Source organism: Hyperolius riggenbachi, chromosome 7 (genome assembly GCF_040937935.1).
Source record: "Hyperolius riggenbachi isolate aHypRig1 chromosome 7, aHypRig1.pri, whole genome shotgun sequence".
In the NCBI taxonomy this organism is placed as follows: domain Eukaryota; kingdom Metazoa; phylum Chordata; class Amphibia; order Anura; family Hyperoliidae; genus Hyperolius; species Hyperolius riggenbachi.
In genome coordinates this window covers 128,601,142-128,624,508 of record NC_090652.1, presented here as the reverse complement: position 1 = coordinate 128,624,508, position 23,367 = coordinate 128,601,142, and the positions used below count along the sequence as shown (strand labels likewise).

Below are 23,367 nucleotides of genomic sequence, written 5' to 3'. Positions count from 1 at the left end.
CAAGAGTGCAAAGGTACAAAAATATTTCTTTCAACTTTACATATACAGTTTATAGATACATGTTGTTTTTGTTTGTTTTTAAGCTTTGTCTGTAGTTTCTCTTTAACTCTGGGCATTCTTTCTCTTGATTTATTATTTATAATTTATCCCCTTAAATTACTGATGCCCCCCTATATAAAAGAATGAACAGCTTAACCGCAAACCTGCTTTACAAAATACCAGCACCAACTACATTATAGTGTTGTTTGTGTAGAAATAAACAGTACTGTCACATTTACGGTGTTTTATGATGAACTTTTCTTGGAACACTCCTAGTGTTTGCTTTGTAAGAATTGGTTAAAAAGCATTCCCTCCCACATCCACAGCACAAGGTTAACACCCAACACAGAGAGCTTGATCTACAGCTCTTGCATAGAAGCATAAAGACACATGAGAGTTTGCAAGTCAGGTGTTCGTACAGCAAATACCTAAGTCAACCATGCAGCTACTATTTTTATTCTCTTTTACAGCTTTGTTTAGCTCTTCTGTGACAACTAATGAGATTGCCTTGAGAAACCTTATTCCAGCCATTTGGAAATCTGTCTTGCTTCTGGGGAATGAATATAAAGAATTCGATGTGGATGGCTTATTGGGCTACAAGGTTTTACAAGGTATTGTATATAGATTAATTGCATTAAGTCAAGCAATATAAAAAAATAATTTATTTCTATCAATGAAGCAAACCTTTTCTGGTTTAAATGAATCATAGATTTAAACATTTAAATAATGTGCATAGCACTACCAACTTAAAATAGTTTAGAGTCTGTCAGTATTGTAATTTAATTGCTTTGGATCATTGATCCTTCTTTTGGATGGCTTTCTCTGTTAGTGATGATTTTAATGTGTTCATTTCATTTACACAAAATTCACGTAACATTTTGCAATTAGGATTACACATAATCATGATGTCGAAATTGAATTGATGGATTCAGGAGCGCCTCTAGCCATTTTGTCACTCCAGGCAAGAAAACCTGAGAAATAATCGTAATGTGGCAATGTTAAACCATAAAATAATCGTAATGGGGCAGCGTTTCACCAGAAAATAATCATAATGTGGCAATGTTTCACTATAAAATAATCGTAATGGGGCAGCGCTTCACCAGAAAATAATCATAATGCAGCAATATTTCACCAGAAAATAATCGTAATGCAGCAATCTTTCACCAGAAAATAATCATAATGCGGTAATGTTTAACCAGAAAATAATCTTAATGCAGCAATGTTTCTCTAGAAAATAATTGTAATGTGGGCAGCGTTTTACCAGAAAATAATGTGCGCCTGCAGAGGACTCCTCTCCCGGCTGGCCTCTGGCCCACAGCTCCCCCAACGATCTTCCTGCAGCAAATGCAAATCTCCCACACTGACAGGAATAGCAGGGCTATGGGAAGATGGTGCCCCAGGCCCTGTACTGGAGACACAAATAGTCTCCAGTGCAAGGCTTCGGATGCCATCTTCCCGTAGCCCTGCTATGCTTGCTGGAAGACTCCCGCAGGCAGAGTTGGGCTGCGGGGAGTGAACTGTCGCCACGTCTATTAGACACCGCAACCAGTTCGGGGGTCACACAATCTGACGAGGAAGGGGGGACGCGCCCCCCCCCATACGATGCCCCAGGTGACCGCTTGGTCGGCTTGGTGGTCCAGGCGCCTCTGGATGAATTCACGTAATCCATTTGTAAACTTTGCATGTTTCACGTAATTACAAATGCAGTGGTCATAAATTTTTTACGTGTAAACTGCAAAAATACGACGGTGCAAACCAGGCTTTTTTTTCAAAATGGCATTGTATTTTTTGAGAAAATTTAGTTTAAAAAAATTCTAAGAAAAAATGTTTTTTAATCTCTGTGAAATGACATTTTGCTGCAATGCACTTTAATATAAACTGAGTTCTGAGGTATGCATATGCATTTTATATATTTTAAAGCAAGCCTATAACTTTAAAAAGACAAAGCGTCATACTTACCTCGGTAGAGGAAAGTCTCTCCAGAGATCACCGATTCAGCACTAGAACCCTCTGGATGAATGAGCCCGTGCCTGCACAGTAACACCTAGCTGCCCAGACTCAATGGAAAAAGCAAAGCCCGGGTGGTCCCATGCTACTACTCAGGCACAAGGTGTCCTGCGCAATGTGGCCACACTCATTCAGGGTAAAAATACCAGGGGATACATGCAAAAAAAGCTTGTCTGCAACTATATGAAGTATTTGATTGCTGTAATAGCCAATAAAGGCTTCTCTTTTGATTATTGAGAAGGGTATGAATAATTTTGGACTGGACACTTTTTGCTCAAATGTAAATAAAAGCTGAGAAATGTTTTTTGTTTCTTTTTCACAATAATGCCACTTGTATATCGTCTTATTATCTTTTGGGAGACACCTATGTCATTTCCCGTCCAAAAAATTCTTTCTCTTTGAATAGAAGTAACTTTAAGTCAAAAATTCCCAGGGGTATGAATAATTATGGGCAGCAGTGTATCATCCACACTACATCCATCCTACACATACAATTCATTATCTCATACGTTTATTTACACTTTAACTTCACTTTAAATGTAACATTCTTAATGCAATTATAAAGGTTGTGCTATATTTCTTTTTTTCATTGGTGATGTTTTTGAACATCCAGTGATAAAATTAAAATTTACTCTTGTATGGCACATTGTAAATTCACACATATTATGCTTTTCCTTTCTATCTATCTTATGATTTTGTGTTATTTTAGTGCAACTTAAGGGCATAATTGAAAAATGCAGTGTCAAGAAACATCCAGCTATCTGCTTATCACTGGAAAGGATGTCAGACCTGCTGAATGATTCCCTTATTAAGGCAAATTATTATACAAAACAAAGAGATCCAAAATACTTTGACGGTAAGGTATAGATTTATGTAGATGATGGTATGCTAATGAATTTTCTTTTGTTAAGACTAGAATAAATGTACTGTACTGTAAGCATTGTAAGGTAGGACACTGAGCAGTGCTATGTCATTAAATATATTTTCAAGTGAATTAAATGATATGGTCAAATGTTGACAGATGCTGGAAAGATTCAGAATGTGTTCCTATTTTCATCTCAGAAAAACCACTGTGTTATTCCACAATCTTACCAACAACTGTTATGTGTAATGTTCAAGCTCTCTCATTCAATTCCTTCAGCCAGTTTTTGGGAGGTGGGGAAAAGGCGTACATGCCAAATGGGCACTAAGGCAATGTTGGCATCGGAAATGGCCGCTAGTAGAATATCTGTAAAATTACAGATATTCTACTACTGTACGGTTGTAATTCTGACAGTAAACTAGCAGTATATTTTACTATCATGAAACCTAACCGGATTCTCAGAGCTCTCCCTCTATCGATGCCTAACCCTAATTGATACCCCCTGATGCCTAGCCCTAACCAAACCCCCGATTGATGCCTAACTCTAACTGATTCCCTGCCACCAATGCCTGACTCTATCTGACCCCCCGCCAATGCTTAGCCGAAATATACCCCCCATGATGCCTAACCCTAAATCCCCCCCCCCCCCCCAATGTGTAATCCTAACATACGCCTCCACAATGCCTAACCCTAAGGCCCCGTTCACATTACAAATGCGGACGGGCACGCACGCGGAGCGCAACGCGTATGAACGCACGCCATCCGCGTTTGTATGCGTTGGGTGGCTGATCCCATCACTGAAAAGTGAATGGGACAGCCATGCGTTTTGGCAAAAAATGCGTGCAGCATGCGTTCCCGGACCGCACAGGTCCGGAACGCATGCAGTGTGAACATCAGACATTGCACTCTATGCAATGTCTGATGTCGTGCGTGTCGGTCACCTGCACGCGTTTCCAAAACGCGGTGGGAAACGCGTGCAGTGTGAACGGGGCCTAATTGCCTGCCACAAACCCACTGATTACCACACTGTCTTCATTGCTGTGCATGTAAAATATCAGGCATCTCAGAAGTTTGAGTGCTCCATGGGTGCCCATGTTAATATCGGTAACTGAGAGAAATTTGGGTGCCCAATGAAATAACAGGTGTTTAAGAAAAACTATTGCAAAAATAGGTGAAAAGAAAGGTGCAATCCTGGCTTTACTGGCAAAAGCATACAGTAATCATCAGTTTTCTTCTATCCTTACCTTAGGCCCCATTCACACTGCGGCGTTGCGGCATTTTACCGCTCTGCTACCGCAGGGCAATGTAATTCTATGAGTTAAATCACATTGCCTACGGTGTGGTGCACCGGATGTGCCCCATTTAATGCTGGCAAATACTTACATTACCGTGGGGCTCCTGGGACAGCTTGCAGTGATCTGCGGTGGGCCAGAATTCATGTTAGTCTATGGCGACACATGGATTAAAAAAATGATGGCAGCAGTGTGTCGCGCTTGCGGGAAAGCGTATTTTTACAATACACTTCCACCCACTTCTGCGTTCCAAAAACAAGAAGTGAGTGCAAGTGAGCGTCACTTCCTGTTTGGCTGGCTGTCAGACGGGGATTACCGCGTACTAACATGGTAATCCCTGAAAGCCTGTTTTTGGCAGTGCGGTGCGGGCAGGGCTCCAATACACCTCCAATACAAAGCTGGCCTTAAAAGACAGCAGTAAACAAAGTCAAGCCTCAGACAATGGGTATAACAAATCTGTTAAAAGGCAAAAATTAGTCAGCACTGAGAGGGATGACTGCAAACTTATCTGAATGTCACTCAAGAACCGTAGGCTGACATCAGGTGACCTTCAAACACAAAGGTAAACAGAAGTCCTATACACACACTCAACAGCGGTCTTTTATGCAGCGCAATTATCAAACAAATTTTGTTGCAAAACAAGTTTAACAACCCAAAAAAAAGTTGCTTGCTATTGTTAAAAGAACTGATAAGGCTGATAAACCGCCAATCCAACAGTTGGATTGATGTCTTATCAGTTCTTTGAACAATAGCAAGCAACCTTTTTTTGGTTGTTCAACTTGTTTCATAACAAAAGTTGGTTGATAATTGTGCTGCATAAAAGACCGCTGTTGAGTGTGTGTATGGGGCTTGAGACTGGGGTGAAGTGCACAGCAAGTACAGTACAAAATAGGTCTGGGCTAAGCCTACAACCCAATATGCAATTAACTTTTTCTCCTATGTGATATATTTACACTTTCTCTCCTATGTGATATATTTACACTATTTTGATAGTACCTTTTCACCTACTTTTTGGTACATTTTCAATTGCAAAGTGCTGAAACGTTATTTTAAAGAGAACATTGAGAGCTCGTTTCCACTATTGCGTTGCGAAATCGCGTGTGCATGCGAATTTTCGTGCAAATTCCCATGAAAATTCGCATGGATGACGATGTATGCGAATTTAACCATGGCAATGCCGGTGTGCTTTTCCATTGATTTCATGAAAATTCGCATACCAAACAGCATGCGAATTTTAGCAGCGATTCGCATGCATTCCACTCGCAGGCGAATTCTGCAGCTCTTTTGTGCGTTTTTTCGCCGCTGAAAAAAACGCACCTCAACAACGCTACAGTGGAAACAGGCCCATCCACTTGCATTACATGTGCGAATCCGCATGCGTTGGACGCATGCGGATTCGCGATAGTGGAAACGAGCCCTCAAAAATATCTCCTAGGAGAAAAATCGGTACTATTCCGTTAGCCTGGTGCAACTGGGCTAAGTAATGTACAGATTCATGTTTTTACTGGCCGTCTCGCTGCGGCCAAATGGTCTCCCGTTCAGCCGCGGTGAGCCCCAGTAACAGGCTCAGTGACGTCAGTTTTGGTCTACTGTGCATGCGCAGTAGGTCCACGCATGCGCATAAAACCTAGAGTGACTTCGACTGAGCCTGTTACTGGGGCTCACCGCAGCTGAACAGGAGAGCGCAGGAGGATGGCGAGGGATGCATACATGCTTATGGGGCTGGGGAAAGCCCCGGGTAAGTAAAAAAAAACCTTATGACTCATCTCTAAGTCTCTTTAGGAATGTACATGTCATTTGTTTTCTTTGACTTATTTAAGTTCTGCACAAACTGCATTATTGCTTTCATTTTGATATATTTGATGTCATTTCCTTTAAAATGATGCCCGACAGGCAGAACAATATTTTTATTTGGAAATTAGGAGAAATATTATCAGCAGACCTTAACCACTTAAGCCTATCTGGACGAGTATTTTTGTCCAGATAGGCTTAGCTAAAGGCAAACTGGACGAGAATTCTCGGGGCCCTCGCTCCCCGGCGGTTCTCCATGCCGGCGATTAGGGAAGAGAAAGAAAGTTTCCCTGAATAATTGCAATGCCTGTCATGAAAGGACATAACCCCAATCAGAGGCCGTGTCCATTCATAACAATGTAACTTTTTTTTTTTACTTCATAAAACCTTAAAATCACTTCCTTGTAAACCAAGGAGTGTGTTAATCGTCATCTAGTGGCAAAAAGTGAAATTGCCCTGCACAGATTTTGTATTAAATTGTTTGCTTGGTAATTGGGGGGAGGGGGGGGGGCTTTGGAAGTGATTTAATTATATTAATCTTAGTAGACAAGGGCATACACTTGATGGGACACAAAAAAAAACACCCAGAAAAAATACACCTTTATTTCCACATACATTGTACTGAGAACATAATTTAAATGTTGTGATAGCTGGGACTCGGAGTAATAGGCAAATAAAATGGGTGGGTATTATTTATAGTAGCATTGCTTATTTTACAAATATAGGGGGTCGAATTGGAGAAATAGTGTATTTTTTCTATTTTTGTGTGTGTATTTACCTTCAAAATGCATAGAAAATAAAGTAATTACTTAAAACAAGTATTGCTCTCAATTTGTGGCGATATAGATCATTTATGTGTGATGAGTAGTGATAAAGTTATTGGCAAATTAATGGGAGGAATGCTGACAGGGGAAAATTGCTTCCGTCCTGAAGGTGAAAACACCTGCGGGCTGAAGTGGTTAAAGGACTTCCTAGGTGATGAATATGATCTATGTTTACTCACCTGGGGCTCCTTCCAGCCCCTAGCAGCCGTTTCAGTCCCTTGCCACGGCCCTGGTCCTCCTTGGTGTCCCGCTGGCAGCCTGTAATGATCAGCGAGTAAACATAGATTGTATTTGTTGCCTCAGAAGTCCTTTAAAGAGGAGCCGTCAGCCATACTATCTCACACCCACCTATATCAAAACCCACATATATAGAGTGAGAGGTAAAAGCTTGGGCAACCTTGTTAATCATCATGATTTTCCTGTATAAATTGTTAGTTGTTACGATAAAAAATGTCAGTTAAATTAGAGTGACCATATTTTTGTGGGTCCAACCTGGGACGGGGGGGGGGGGGGGGGCGTGGGGGGGGCGGCGCGTGTAGCGCGCCGCGGCGAAAAGTGGGAAGGAGTGAGGAGCACGCAGCGGCGAAGACTGGGGGAGGGGGGCTGCGCCGCGCCGAAAAAATGGGCGTGGCCATGACATTGTATGGGCGGAGCTAACGTAATGATGTAACAGCGAGGCATAAGAAAGCAGTGTTTACGCCATGATGTGGACAAACGAGACTTTATATCATGGGTGTGCAGAAACTGTGTGATGCTAATAGTATACCGTAACCACAAAGCAGCAAACATAGCCATCTACAGTACAGTACAAAATAAACGCAATGCGGGCAACATGTTAGTACAAAATAAACGCAATGCGGGCAAACATTTCACCAGACAATAAACGCAATGCGGGCAAACATGTCAGTACAAAATAAACGCAATGCGGGCAACATGTCAGTACAAAATAAACGCACTGCGGGCAAACATTTTACCAGAAAAGAAACGCACTGCGGGCAAACATTTCACCAGAAAAGAAACGCACTGCGACCAAACATTTCACCAGAAAAGAAACGCACTGCGGGCAAACATTTCACCAGAAAAGAAACGCACTGCGGCCAAACATTTCGCCAGAAAAGAAACGCACTGCGGGCAAACATTTCGCCAGAAAAGAAACGCAATGCGGGCAAACATTTCGCCAGAAAAGAAACGCACTGCAGGCAAACATTTCGCCAGAAAAGAAACAATGCGGGCAAACATTTCACCTGGAAAAGAAACAATGCGGGCAAACATTTCACGTGGAAAAGAAACAATGCGGGCAAACATTTCACCTGGAAAAGAAACAATGCGGGCAAACATTTCACCTGGAAAAGAAACAATGCGGGCAAACATTTCACCTGGAAAAGAAACAATGCGGGCAAACATTTCACCTGGAAAAGAAACAATGCGGGCAAACATTTCACCTGGAAAAGAAAGCATTTACTCACCTGGCAGAAGTGTCCGGCCTCTGGCGCGCTGCTCCGTCCCGGGACCGTCTTGTTCCTCCTGCTCTGGTCTCCCGCGCTGACAGGGCTACGGCAAGATGGCGCCCGAAGCCCTGTACTAGTGACACAAATAGGTCTCCAGTACAGGGCTCCGGCAGCCATCTTGCCGTAGCCCTGCTCGCCTGCTGGTGTCGGAAACAGACACCGGAAGAGGAGGCTGGAGCGGGGCTGCGGGCAATGAACTGGCACGGCGTCTATAGACGCCGCTGCCAGTTCATTGAGGAGAGAGTGGCCAGAGTCCCGAGGCCGGGACGTCCCGCTGCTGAAAGCGGGACGTTTCCCGGGACCTCATGCTGCCTGGGACAGCGGACCCCGAATCCGGGACGTGTCCCGGGCAATCCGGGACGTCTGGTCACTCTAGTTAAATATATCATATAGAAGACACACACAGTGATATTTGAGAAGTGAAATTAAGTTTATTGGATTTACAGAAAGTGCGCAATAATTATTTAAATAAAATTAGGCAGGTGCATAAATTTGGGCACTGTTGTCATTTTATTGATTCCAAAACCTTTAGAACTAATTATTGGAACTCAAATTGGCTTGGTAAGCTCAGCGACCCCTGACCTACTACACAGGTGAATCCAATTATGAGAAAGAGTATTTAAGAGGGTCAGTTGTACGTTTCCCTCCTCTTTTGATTTCTCTGAAGAGTAGCAACATGGGGGTCTCAAAACAACTCTCAAATGACCTGAAGACAAAGATTGTTCACCATCATGGTTTAGGGGAAGGATACAAAAAGCTGTCTCTGAGATTTCAGCTGTCTGTTTCCACTGTTAGGAACATATTGAGGAAATGGAAGACCACAGGCTCAGTTCAAGTTAAGGCTCGAAATGGCAGACCAAGAAAAATCTCGGATAGACAGAACCGACGAATGGTGAGAACAGTCAGAGTCAACCAACAGACCAGCACCAAAGACCTACAACATTATCTTGCTGCAGATGGAGTCACTGTGCATCGTTCAACCATTTGGCGCACTTTACACAAGGAGATGCTGCATACAGAGGAAGTCTTTTCTCCGCCCACAGCACAAACAGAAATGCTTGAGGTATGCTAAAGCACATTTGGACAAGCCAGCTTCATTTTGGAATAAGGTGCTGTGCACTAATGAAACTAAAATTGAGTTATTTGGACATAACAAGGGGCGTTATGCATGGAGGAAAAAGAACACAGCATTCCAAGAAAAACACCTGCTTGCTACCTACAGTAAAATATGTAGGTTCCATCATGCTATGGGGTTTGTGGCCAGTGCAGGGACTGGAAATCTTGTCAAAGTTGAGAGACGCATGGATTCCACTCAGTATCAGCAGATTCAGGAGACCAATGTCCAGGAATCAATGACAAAGCTGATGCTGCGCCGGGGCTGAATCTTTCAACAAGACAACAACCCTAAACACTGCTCAAAATCCACTTAGGCATTCATGCAGAGGAACGAGTACAACGTTCTGGAATGACCATCTCAGTCCCAAGACCTGAATATAATTGAAAATCTGTGGTGTGAGTTAAAGAGAGCTGTCCATGCTCGGAAGCCATCAAACCTGAATGAACTAGAGATGTTTTGTAAAGAGGAATGGTCCAAAATACCTTCAACCAGAATACAGACTCTCATTGGGACTTACAGGAAGCGTTTAGAGGCTGTAATTTCTGCAAAAGGAGGATCTACTAAATATTGATTTCATTTATTTTTTGTGGTGCCCAAATTTATGCACCTGCCTAATTTTGTTTAAGCAATTATTGCACACTTTTTGTAAATCCAATAAAATTAATTTCACTTCTCAAATATCACTGTATGTGTCTCCTACATGGTATATTTAACTGACATTTTTTTTATCGTAACAACCAATGATTTATACAGGAAAATCTGGACGATTAACAAGGTTACCCAAACATTCGCATCCCACTGTAAGTAGATAAATACTTGCTCTACTTACATAACATGTGTATTGCACTGTCCACATTTTGATTTTAATGATTTTTCTACAGTAAAAAAAGAGAAAATCCTTTTCTGCATTTCCCATTTTAACGTGGCTATTTTGAAGCCAATCCTGATGTAATTTCCTCCCTTACTCTCCTCTGCCTGTTTGTGTATGCATTGCCCGCCCTTCACTATAGAAAGTACATTGTCTCAGCATGAGAAATATTGTCCAATCAGAGAGTAACAGAGGTGTGGGAGGAGAAAAGAGGAGGGAAAGGGGCTTCAGCCAATCAGGCTGCATTAGTTAAAGAGAGACTGAAGCCTATTAAAATACTTTTTTTACCTGCTATTTATAATAAGCAATGTTAGGAGTGCTGAAACGCTGCATTCCCGCTGCAGAACGAGGGCTTTATACCCCCAAATCACAGAGGCAAAAATTGGGGAGCACTTCCTGGTAGAGGCAGAGCTTCTGGTAGAGGCAGAGCCTTGCACTGTAACTCTGCCTCTACTGGAATCACTCTCCACTGATTCCTGCCTCTCCCCGCCACTCTCATTCTTCTTTCACTGAGAGGGGCGGGGAGAGGCGGAGATTGGCTCCAGTAGAGGCAGAGCTACATCACAAAGCTCTGTATCTCCGGGCAGCAAAATCCACGACAAAGTCATGGAATTTTGCCCCGGAATTTGGGGGGTATAAAGCCCTCGTTCTGCCGCGGGAATGCAGCGTTTTAGCACTGCTAACATTGCTTAACATAAATATCAGGTAAAAATAAGGCTTCTGACTCTCTTTAAGTCTGAGGGGAAAGTAAAGAAGCAAATAAGGACGAACCCTGCAACTTCCTTTGTGCTTACCATATACAATTTTGTGTGTACCAAATAGTGATGCTCAAATACCCCTTTTTAAAATTCGAGTTTGGTCGAATTCGAATAGTAAATTATTCGAGGTCAGTCGAATATTCGAGTCGAATAATTTTTACTATTCGATTCGACCTCGGACTTCGAGCTCACTATTCGAGTCGGTATTCGAGCTAACTATTCGAGCTGACTATTCGAATTGGCCTTAAATAGCTTCCAACACTTGTTTTGAGGGTGAATGATGCAAGAAACCTCTTTTTTTCCAAGTAACAACAGCAAGTGATTATGTGGGGATGTTCCTTTAAAAAAAAATGTGGAAAGAGAAGTTGTGTCCTTAATTTTGTTCAGTAGTGTTACTGTATATACTTGTTCTTCTTCTTCTTTATCTTTCTTCTTCTTCTTCTCGATCTTCTTCTTCTATATCTTCTTCTTCTTCTTCTATATCTTCTTCTTCTTCTTCTATATTGTCTTCTTCTTCATCTTCATCTTCATCTTCATCATCTTCTTCTTCTTCTTCTTCTTCTTCTTCTTCTTCTTCTTCTTCTTCTTCTTCTTCTTCTTCTTCTTCTTCTTCTTCTTCTTCTTCTTCTTCTTCTTCATCTTCATCTTCATCTTCATCTTCTTCTTCTTCTTCTTCTTCTTCTTCTTCTTCTTCTTCTTCTTCTTCATCTTCTTCATCATCTTCTTCATCTTCTTCTTCTTCTTCTTCTTCTTCATCTTCTTCTTCTTCTTCATCTTCATCTTCTCCTTCCTTTTCAATATCGTCTTCTTCTTCTTCACGTATTTCTCTTTTCAATTTTTTTTTTAAAGAAATGCAGCTATTTTTGAGCGTAACAAATAGCTGGTGGGCGCACGCATGTTGGAAGCGCCATTGTATGTGCTCCCTGGCAGTGGAAACACAAAGACAGCAGGAGGTAAATTCAGCAGCAGGAGGAGGAGGATGAGTGTGTGGCAGCAGGCAGTCAATGAGGCAGGCAGCTCGCCGTGACATAATAGCCCTGGTACCTAGCGGTGATACCAGGGCTGTAAATAAACACAACAGGAGGTCCCAGACAGCGGTCGTGCAGCCCACATTGTGTCCAATACACAACTGGGACAACACAGTTTTCAACCCGGGCACCTCAGAAAAATTAAACCTTTTTTTTTTTTTTTAATGGTTTGTTTGGTTTTGGTTTTGCAACCAATATAGCTATTGTTTGACGTAATAGCTGGTGGCAGAGTGGCAGCAGAAGTTAATTCTGTGTACCCTGGCAGTGGGAAACACAGACAGACAGCAGCAGCAGGAGGAGGAATGGAGGAGTAGGCGAGCAGCTATTGTTTGACGTAATAGCTGGTGGCAGAGTGGCAGCAGAAGGTAAATCATCTGTGTACCCTGGCAGTGGGAAACACAGACAGACAGCAGCAGCAGGAGGAGGAATGGAGGAGTAGGCGAGCAGCTATTGTTTGACGTAATAGCTGGTGGCAGAGTGGCAGCAGAAGGTAAATCATCTGTGTACCCTGGCAGTGGGAAACACAGACAGACAGCAGCAGCAGCAGCAGGAGGAGGTATGGAGGAGCAGTGTGAGTGTGGCAGCAGGTAGGCAGCGTGACATAATAGCCCTGGTACCTAGCGGTGATACCAGGGCTGTAAATAAACACAACAGGAGGTCCCAGACAGCGGTCGTGCAGCCCACATTGTGTCCAATACACAACTGGGACAACACAGTTTTCAACCCGGGCACCTCAGAAAAATTAAACCTTTTTTTTTTTTTTATGGTTTTTTGGTTTTTGGTTTTGCAACCAATATAGCTATTGTTTGACGTAATAGCTGGTGGCAGAGTGGCAGCAGAAGAAGGTAATTCTGTGTACCCTGGCAGTGGGAAACACAGACAGACAGCAGAAGGGCAGTACACAGCAGCCCACTGTAGGTGTAAAATGTGTGGCTGCAGGCGACGTAATAGTCAAAGTGAACCAGGCTGGCTTAGTGAGCAGGAGCCAGGAGGTGGTAAAGGGTGGTAAGGCACATTAACGATGGTTCCGGCAGCCAGTTCATGTCCCCCTCTCGCCGACAACAGGGGCCAGGAACTCGCCTTCCACCCACGCCTGGTTCATCTTGAGAAACGTCAGTCTGTCCACAGACTTGTGAGACAGACGTGAGCGTTTCTCGGTGACCACGCCACCAGCTGCACTGAAGCAGCGCTCGGACAGCACGCTGGAAGGGGGGCAGGACAGCACTTCCAGGGCGTACTGCGCCAGCTCGCTCCAGATCTCCATGCGCTTGACCCAATACTCCATGGGATCAACAGGGGCATCGCTGTCAAGCCCGCTGTACGACCCCATGTAGTCAGCCACCATGCGGGTCAGGCGCTGGCTGTGACCGGAGGAGGATGCTGCTGCATGCATCTCCTCTCTAGTCACTGCTGCCGGAGCCTCTACAGTCCTGTAGAGCTCGTGGCTGAGAGACAGCAGGTCTGTGGGGCGCTTGCTGCTGCTGGATGCAGGCACCTGCTGCTGCCTCTGTGCTGGCTGCTGGACAGTGGGGGTGGAAGGCTGGGGGAAGGCTTCCTCCAAGCGCTCAACAAGGGCCTGCTGCAAGCTCCTTATTTGTTGCGCTGGGTCTCCTCCTGCAGGCGGCAGGAACTGGCTCAACTTCCCCTTGAGGCGTGGGTCCAACATCATGCTGATCCAGATGTCCTCCCTCTGCTTCATCTGGATCACCCTGGGGTCCCTGCGCAGGCACGTCAGCATGTGCGCTGCCATTGGGAAGAGGCGGGCCACGTCTGCTGGCACATCGACGTCAGTGCTGTCCTCATCCTCCTCCTCTGCCGCCTCATCCTCTCTCCACCCCCGCACCAACTCAGCTGCGCTGTGCTGATCCCCCTCATCAGCAGCCAGGTCAGGGACCTCCACCAAGTCCTCCTCCTCCTCCCCCTCAGAGGTGGACTGCGCAGCTGGTTGCCGCTCCTGCTGGTCCAAGGCTGCCACTCCCTGTTCCAGCAAAGCATCGAGGGCCCTGTTCAGCAGAGAAACCAGGGGCACCCACTCGCAGACCATAGCATGGTCCCTGCTCACCATGTTTGTGGCCTGCAGGAAGGGAGCCAGCACTAAGCACACCTGCTGCATGTGCCTCCAGTCATCATCGGGGACGATGGACGGGAAGTTGCTGGTCTTGTCCCTTCTCTGAGCTGCGGAAACAGTGGCCAGGGCAAGGTACTGTTTGACAGCGCGCCTCTGTTCAACCAGACGCTCCAACATCGCCAGGGTGGAGTTCCAGCGAGTCGGAACGTCAAGGATCAGCCGATGGCGTGGCAGATCCAGCTCCTTTTGCACGTCTTCCAGGCTCGCACAGGCTGCAGCCGAGCGCCGGAAGTGACGCACAACATTCCTTGCCGTTTCCAGCAGTTCGCCCATCCCCTGGTAGGTGCGCAGGAACTTCTGCACCACCAGGTTCAGCACGTGGGCAAGACAGGGGATGTGGGTCAGGTTTCCCCTGTCTATTGCGGCAACCAGATTGGCCCCATTGTCGGCCACCACCTCTCCGACTCTGAGGCCTCTGGGGGTCAGCCAAATCCTCTCCTGCTCCTGGAGTTTGGCCAACACATGGGTTGCCGTCAGCTTGGTCTTCCCAAGGCTGACCAAGTGCAGCAGCGCTTGGCAGTGGCGGGCCTTCACGCTGCTGCTGAGGCGGGGGGTTTGGCCAGGTGTGCCGGAGGATGGCAGAGGATCGGAGGAACCTGCTGCAGTTCCCCTGAGCCTGCGGGGTGGCACCACCCACTGTGTTGCTGCTGCTGCTGTGCCCGCTGCTGCTCTCCCATCCTCACCCCCTTCCACCAAGCTGACCCAGTGGACAGTGAAGGACAGGTAGCGGCCTGTCCCGAAGCGGCTGCTCCAGGAGTCCATGGTGACGTGGACCCTTTCACCAACCGCGTGCTCCAGCCCTCGCTCCACATTGGCCATCACAAAGCGGTGCAGTGCAGGAATGGCCTTGCGGGCAAAGAAGTGTCTGCTGGGGAGCTGCCAGTCTGGGGCTGCGCAAGCAAGCAGCGCACGAATGTCGCTCCCCTCCTGCACGAGCGTGTACGGCAGGAGTTGGGAGCACATGGCCCGTGCCAGCAAGCCATTCAGCTGCCGCACGCGACGGCTGCTGGGAGGCAGAGCCCTAACCACCCCCTGGAAGGACTCGCTCAAAAGGCTCTGGCGTGGCCTTTTGCTGACACGGGAATCAGCAGACACAGCAGAGGAGGCCACTGAGGACTGGCTGCCAGAACAGGCCTCAGTGTCGGCGGCAGGAGTTGCAGAGGGGGGAGGAGCAGTGCGTTTCCGCACTCCTGCTGGTGCTGCTGGAGGAGCAGGAGGGCGGGTGGCTGCTGTTGCTGCTGCTGCTGCTGAAGGCTGTGCAGTGATGGGTGTGGTGCCACTGCCAGCAGCAGATGCCTTCAGCCTCTGGAACTCCTCATGCTGGTGGAAATGTTTAGCCGCAAGGTGGTTGATGAGCGAGCTGGTGCTGAACTTTAAGGGGTCTGCACCTCTGCTCAACTTCCGCTGACAGTGGTTGCAAGTGGCGTACTTGCTGTACACAGTGGGCATGGTGAAAAACCGCCAGATTGGTGACAGAAACTTCCCCCTACGGCATGGAAGCGCTGCTGCCTGTCTCCCTGTGGTGGTTGGGGGGGGGGCTTGGGTGCGGCTGGGGGTGGTACTGGCTGATGCTGCTGCTGCTGCTGCTGAGCCTGAGACACCAGCAGGCTGTGGGACGCTGCCAATGCTTGCAATGATGCGCCTCCTTGCAAGGCCCACAAGCGCATCCTCCTCCTCCTCCTCAGAGCTGCTGAGGACGACATCCCCTGGAGGTGGTGGCACCCAGTCTCTGTCTGTCACCGGGTCATCATCATCCTCCCCCTCCTGAAACATGTCCTGCTGGGATGAGGACCCCCCAAACTCCTCTCCTGATGCATGGATGGGCTGCTTGACTGTCGCCACAGTCTTGCTGTCCAATCCCTCATCCCCCAAAGTGCCCATCAGCATCTCCTCCTCAAGATCGCCAACAACAGCAGACAATTTACTCATGATGCCTGGGGTCAAAAGACTGCTGAATGACAGGTCGGCGAGTGACAGTGAACTGGCCTCCTCCCCAGACCCTGCTGGGCGGCTGCTGCGAACAGGGGTGGTGGTGGTGGTGAGGGTGGAGGCCTCGGATGCAGAGCTGATGGCGGGCTGCTCATCCTCCGTCATGAGTTGCACCACAGTGTCTGCATCCTTTTCCTCAATGGGACGTTTCCGACCCGGCTGGAGGAAAATGGGAGCAGGTGCTACACGCTGCTGCTGCTGTGTCTCTGCAGCGTGAGTTGCAGATGCTCCTGCTGGGCGGCGCCCAAGGCGTCCACGGCCAGTGGCTATGGGAGGAATGTTAGCCACTGACGCTGCTGCTGCTGCTGCGGAACTGTGCATGGTGGCGCGCCCGCGGCCGCGGCTTGCCACAATGCTGCTCCCTCTCCTCCTGATTCCCTTGCTGCCCTTCCCCTTGCCCAAACCGCGCTGGCTGCCACTTCCAGACATCTTAAATGTTTTGGGCGTATAGACAAAAGTTTTGTAAAAGGGCGGGTGAAAAGTGGGGTACTTTAATGGAGTGGGTTGGTTGGTGAGGTGACTGAGTGAGTGTCCCCTAGTACAGTAAGTAAGTAGTAACAGTCAGGAAGTACAACTAGCAGTTACAATAATCAGTAGTAATCACAAGTAAATTTAGTGTGTGTACACTCAGACAGTGAGTGCACGCACGCAGGAGCTAGTAGCCTATGAACACAGTGACTGAGTGTCCTAGACTCCTAGTACAGTAAGAGTAAGTAGTAACAGTAAGTAGAACTAACTAATTACAATAATCAATCAGCGATCAGAAGGAAATGGAGTGTGGGTGTGTGTACACTCAGACAGTGAGTGCACGCACGCAGGAGCTAGTAGCCTATGAACACAGTGACTGAGTGTCCTAGACTCCTAGTACAGTAAGAGTAAGTAGTAACAGTAAGTAGAACTAACTAATTACAATAATCAATCAGCGATCAGAAGGAAATGGAGTGTGGGTGTGTGTACACTCAGACAGTGAGTGCACGCACGCAGGAGCTAGTAGCCTATGAACACAGTGACTGAGTGTCCTAGACTCCTAGTACAGTAAGAGTAAGTAGTAACAGTAAGTACAACTAACTAATTACGATAATCAATCAGCGATCAGAAGGAAATGGAGTGTGGGTGTGCGTACACTCAGACAGTGAGTGCACGCACGCAGGAGCTAGTAGCCTATGGACAGTGACTGAGTGTCCTAGACTCCTAGTACAGTAAGAGTAAGTAGTAACAGTAAGTAGAACTAACTAATTACAATAATCAATCAGCGATCAGAAGGAAATGGAGTGTGGGTGTGTGTACACTCAGACAGTGAGTGCACGCACGCAGGAGCTAGTAGCCTATGAACACAGTGACTGAGTGTCCTAGACTCCTAGTACAGTAAGAGTAAGTAGTAACAGTAAGTAGAACTAACTAATTACAATAATCAATCAGCGATCAGAAGGAAATGGAGTGTGGGTGTGTGTACACTCAGACAGTGAGTGCACGCACGCAGGAGCTAGTAGCCTATGGACAGTGACTGAGTGTCCTAGACTCCTAGTACAGTAAGAGTAAGTAGTAACAGTAAGTAGAACTAACTAATTACGATAATCAATCAGCGATCAGAAGGAAATAGAGTGTGTGTTGTGTGTGTACACTCAGACAGTGAGTGCAGTGCGCACACGCAGGAGCTAGTAGCCTATATGAACAGTGACAGTGAGTGTCCCTACGGGTACAGTAAGAGTAAGTAGTAAGTAAGTACAACTAACTAACAATAATCTATCAGTAATCAGAAGGAAATAGAGTGTGTGTACACACAGACAGTGAGTGAGTGCACACACGCAGGAGCTAGCTAGTAGCCTATAAACAGTGACAGTCAGTGAGTGTCCTACTCCTAGTACAGTATAACTACTACAATACTATTAGTAAAGGACAGCAGAAATACTGGTATAGATGAGAGAAATAAACAGAGGACAGCTGCCCACAGAGGCAAGGCCCCCCTGAGGCCTAAACCTGTAAGCTTGCAGCAGCTGCCTGTCTCTAATGTAACACACAAGCTACTAACTAAAATACAATGTCTATCTAACTAACAACAATATAGGTGTATATGGCAGGTGTAGGTGAGCAAAAACGCTAGGTAAATGATCACAATAGAGCACTTGCTAAGCCAAAGCACAAAGGAGCAACTCTCTCTCTGTACAAGTCTCAGGCAAGCATGGAGAAACGGAACATGGCGGCCGCTATTTATAGGGTAGGGGCTGGCCAGGGTCCCCCTCTGTGATTGGCTGCCGTCAGAGGGCCTGGGAGCCCTCTGATTGGCTCTAAGGACATCAATCTGGGCTATGACGCTATTCGAGCTCGGTACCGAGCTCGAATAGCGCCGAGTTGCTCGAATAGCTCGAATAGTGAATGGGCTATTCGAGTGTACTCGGATAGCCCATTCGAATAGCTCCAGCTATTCGGAGCTCGAATACCGAGCTCGAATAGCTGAAAAAGAGCTCGAATATTCGAGCTACTCGAATATTCGAGCTCTGCTGAGCACCACTGGTACCAAATAAGAGTCAGGTAAACTGGGGAATGATCATTCAGCAACAAGAAAAGCCTGGTTAGCATCTTTATTGTTTACCAGATACAAATAAAGAATAGATTTTTTATTTTATGCCCAACAGTTACACTTTAAAAGAGAACCTGTAACAAAAAAAAAGTTCCCCTGGGGGAATACTCACCTCGGGAGGGGGAAGCCTCAGGGTCCCAACGAGGCTTCCCCCACTCCTGTAGCTGCAGCTAGTCCAGCGCTGGCTCTCCCGAAGTGTCCCGGAATCCTCCCTCGACAAGTCTGACATGCACTGATAAGCGCTGATTTATTTACCTTTCCTGGCTCCAGCGGGGGCGCTGTTGCGGCTCTCCACACGGAGATAGGCGGAAATAGCCGATCTCTGTTGGGTCCGCTGTACTGCGCAGGCGCAGGAGACTTGCGTCTGTGCAGTAGAGAGGTCCGACAGCGGGGGGCGTGGCCTGCGATGAGCGCGTGAGGACGTCTTCTTCCTCAGCTCCCCTGCACCCGCATAGAAATCCTGGCTAAAAGAAGAGGAAGGCGCCGCCACCAGTCCCGCCGCTCACACAGGCAGAGAGGGGAGAAAGCAGAGAACGTGGCCATGACAAAATACGGCCCAGCCGCCCCCACAGCAGCGGTAGAAAAGCTGGCGAGGTTCGCCCGAGATGCCCCACAAGATGGCGCCGGCAACAGGGAGGAGTGCACACTTTCTTCTCCTCCGACAGAGACCTCAGGCACGGAGAACTCTCGGACATCCGGATCTCCCAGCCCCACGCAAGCACTACAGGTACGCCAGCCCCTGCAATCAATACCACCCAGGCCCCAAACAGACAGAGGAGGTGGCGGTATGGGAGACTGGGGAGAGGGAGATACAGGGCCCCAAGATGGAGCCACGAGGAGTGAGGAGGGGGAGGCGGAGCCCACGAGAGCTGAGTTGATGGCAACCATTCAAACCCTTCAGCTCACATTAACATATAGGCTGGATACCATCCACACAGAACTATCCTTTCTCAAGGGGGACCTGGGAAAGATTAAAGATAGAACAGCTGAAACGGAGAGGAGGGTGGGAGAACTGGAGGACATTGTATATCCACTGCAGCGTGCTCACGGCAACACTGTTAAAAAATCAGAGGCGCAGGCAGCTAAACTGGATGACCTGGAGAATCGCTCCAGGAGATCAAACTTAAGATTTGTGGCTTTCCAGAGAAGTCGGAAGGTAATCAACCAGAGCTCTTCCTAGAAGACTGGCTAAAAGACAACTTGCCTGAAATGTCTTCGTCGCGAGCACTCGCAGTGGAAAGGGCCCACCGCATCCCAGGGGGCCCCCCTAAGCCTGGGACCCCTCCTAGACCACTAATAGCAAAACTGCTTAATTACAGAGACAAACTAGAAATACTTCGTGCTGCACGTAAAACGCCCGACATTCAGTTTAATGGCTCAAGGATATCTAGAAACAAAGAGCTACCTTTTATAATGTTAAGAAATGTTTACGGGAACTGCAGATACCATACAGCATGATGTTCCCAGCAAAACTCCGGATACAATATGAAACCAAAACGCACTTCTTTGTGTCTCCAGAGGACGCAATTGCCTGGATGGAGCAAAAAGGCATGAATGTAACCACTGCACGGCAACCGGTTGCAAACAAGTGATCTCGATATGTGCAAGCAAGAGGTGAAGTGTGTCACGGAATGCACTTCCCTGAGGATTATTGTTATATACGTTCATCTCTGTACTGATCCAGGAGACAGTTCAGCTTGCCTCATTTATACTATCACTATGGAAGAAGAATCTTGCTGGAATGGGGAACATACAAAAGGACATTGTTCTCTATCATGGTGTGTACAGTGTTAATCTGTCCAGTAGATGGCAGCAGACACCCTGGAAAAAGAAATTGCAGAGCCTGGAGACTGTTATGGAGCTCTGATGGCACTGTTATGGGAGCTCTATTTTCATTTTTTCATTTTCATTTTAAATTTCTGACTCCCTAATAACTTACTAATTGAGGAACAGGGCAAAACTGTCCACACTAGACCAAGAGTTATTATATTCTCTGTATAATTGTATAATTGAACCCTCTTTCTCCAGCAGGAACGGATCTATGCAATGTAAAGGTGCACTACATAATAAAATAAGTTGCAATACTACTAAAATTACTGAGTGCCTTAGACCTAATGTTGTCAATGTTGTAATGTAGACTCCACTGTCTGCCTCCCTCCTCCCCCCCCCCCCTCCTCTTCTCGTGTACACTGCTGGTACCTCTTTGGAACCGCCTCTGTGTCCTTGATCCTCCTACCTCCCCCACCCCCTCCCCCTCCCCTCTCTCTAGTGTTATAAGACAAAATTATACACATGGCCGCTCGCCAAAAAAGAAAATAAATATATGGCGGGTGCAGGGTAGCAGGTAATTATAACCAGCTCCCCTAATAGCTAGTACTTAGTACTTAAGGGTACGTTAGGGTAACAAGCTTCCTAGAAAGTTTAATCTGGGAAGCAGGGTGGGCAGGGCATTTGGTTTAATGTTTTTAATGTGTTTGTTTTCCTCCAAAAGCTATTCATTATGTAAATGGTTCTATCACAAATACACAAAAGACAGAGACAGGTGTTCTCAGAGGCCCAAGCGAGTATATAAATTCCATAGCATAACATGGGACAATTAAGAATATTATCGTGGAATGTTAGGGGGATGAATAATAATATAAAAAGGAAGCTAGTATTTGACCACATCCGTAAACAGGCACCACATATCGTCTGTTTGCAGGAAACTCATCTGGTGGGAGCTAGAGCCCTCTCATTAAAAAAGCCATGGATATCAAACTATTACTTGGCACACTTCTCTACATTCTCCAGGGGCACTGCGGTCCTTATCGCAAAATCATTCACTGGTAAAGTGCTAACTGCCTATACTGATACCCAGGGTAACTATGTCATCATCAAATACAGTCTCAAGGGAAAGATTTTTACCTTAGTATCTGTGTATATGCCACCACCCTTCAGATTACAAATTTTACAAAGTATGTCTACAAGACTACATACGTTTTTAGAGGGCCCATTACTCCTGATGGGTGATTTCAATGCAGTAATAGATCCGAACCTTGATAGACTTAATAAAAGCAGCAGATCATGCTCACCCCTACTAGATTGGATGAGTACATACAATTTGATAGATATATGGAGGTGGAAACATCCCACGCGTAGGGAATTCTCATGCTTTTCAGATACACACAAAACTATGTCACGCATTGATTTAGCATTAGCATCTACAGATTTATTGCCCTTTGTGCTAGAGATCAATCAGCTATCACATGGTATATCTGACCACACACCGTTATTATGTACCCTTAATACACCTAGTTCCAACTGCCCGGGCCTCTGGAGAATGAATCAGGTTTGGCTGGAGGACGAAACGGTCCTAGCTGAATGTAAAAAAGGAATGAGTTACTACTGGAAAGAGAATAAGGGATCAGCTGCTGTAGATGTTTGCTGGGACGCTAGTAAAGCAGTACTTCGAGATAAGTTTAGAACAGCAATGTCTATTTTGAGGAATAATGACATGGCATATCAGGAATACAAAAAAAGGGAGTCTGAGGACTGCAAGGCACGCCTTCTGGCCAACCCATCCCCTGAAACATATAAAGCATGGGAAGTGGCTCATAAAAAACTAGAATTAACTCTTTTGACAAATATAAAAAGAAAAGATATAATCCAAACGCAACAACAATTTGAATATGGTAATAAGTGTGGGAAATTACTGGCTTATTTTCTTAGAACCCATACCGAAGCAACTGCCATTCCCAGGATTGACTTGCCGGATGGACAGTCAGTCACCCTATCAGCAGATATCGCTTATGCTTTTAGGGAATTTTATGAAAATGTTTACTCCTCCCGGCTCCCGGATTAATCCATACACGGAACATACTTCAAATTTTCTAAATAATCTAAACCTACCAACCCTAGAAATGACCGACATTGAGCAGCTAGATGCTCCCATTAGTGCAGAGGAAATTAGCATGGCCATTTCATTAATAAATAAAGGTAAAGCACCGGGCCCTGATGGAATACCGGTGGAATGGTATATTAAAAATAAAGCTGACTTAGTTCCTAGATTAACGGCCCTTTTTACAGATATATATGCAAATGATATATTACCAGCTTCTATGCGCGAGGCCCTTATTACAATAATACTAAAACCTGGGAAAAACCCTTTTGAATGCGACTCCTATCGGCCTATTTCGCTAATTAATATTGATACGAAAATCCTAGCCAAAGTCCTTGCAATTAGACTCGATAAAGTTATGCAAAAATTAATACATTCAGATCAGTGCGGTTTTATAGCAGGAAGGTCCACTAGACTTAATATAAGGAGACTATTCTCCAACATACAATATCCACATGCATGCACGGGTACAAGAGTCATCCTCTCACTTGATGCCAACAAGGCTTTTGACTCTATTGAGTGGTCATTTTTGCTGCAAACATTAGAGAGGTTTGGATTTGGACCCGGGTTCCGCAAATGGATTGCAATATTATATAATAATCCAACAGCAAAAGTCAGGGTACACCAAACCATATCCCAAGAACTAAAAATAACAAGGGGAACCAGGCAAGGCTGTCCCCTATCCCCACTGTTGTTCGCAT

General features: G+C 46.1%; 1 protein-coding gene across 2 annotated transcripts in view; it reads left to right on the top strand.

The window, feature by feature from the left end:
- Window positions 1-389: 389 nt before the first annotated feature.
- C7H16orf89 (chromosome 7 C16orf89 homolog) overlaps window positions 390-23,367 on the top strand; it is a 55,717-nt gene continuing 32,739 nt past the window's right edge. For both annotated transcript variants that reach the window (XM_068246828.1, XM_068246826.1), the window contains exons 1-2: window positions 390-650; window positions 2,756-2,902. In XM_068246828.1, the coding sequence (XP_068102929.1) occupies window positions 479-650; window positions 2,756-2,902 (319 nt within the window). In that variant the 5' untranslated portion in view covers window positions 390-478. The remainder of the gene's footprint in view (window positions 651-2,755; window positions 2,903-23,367) is intronic.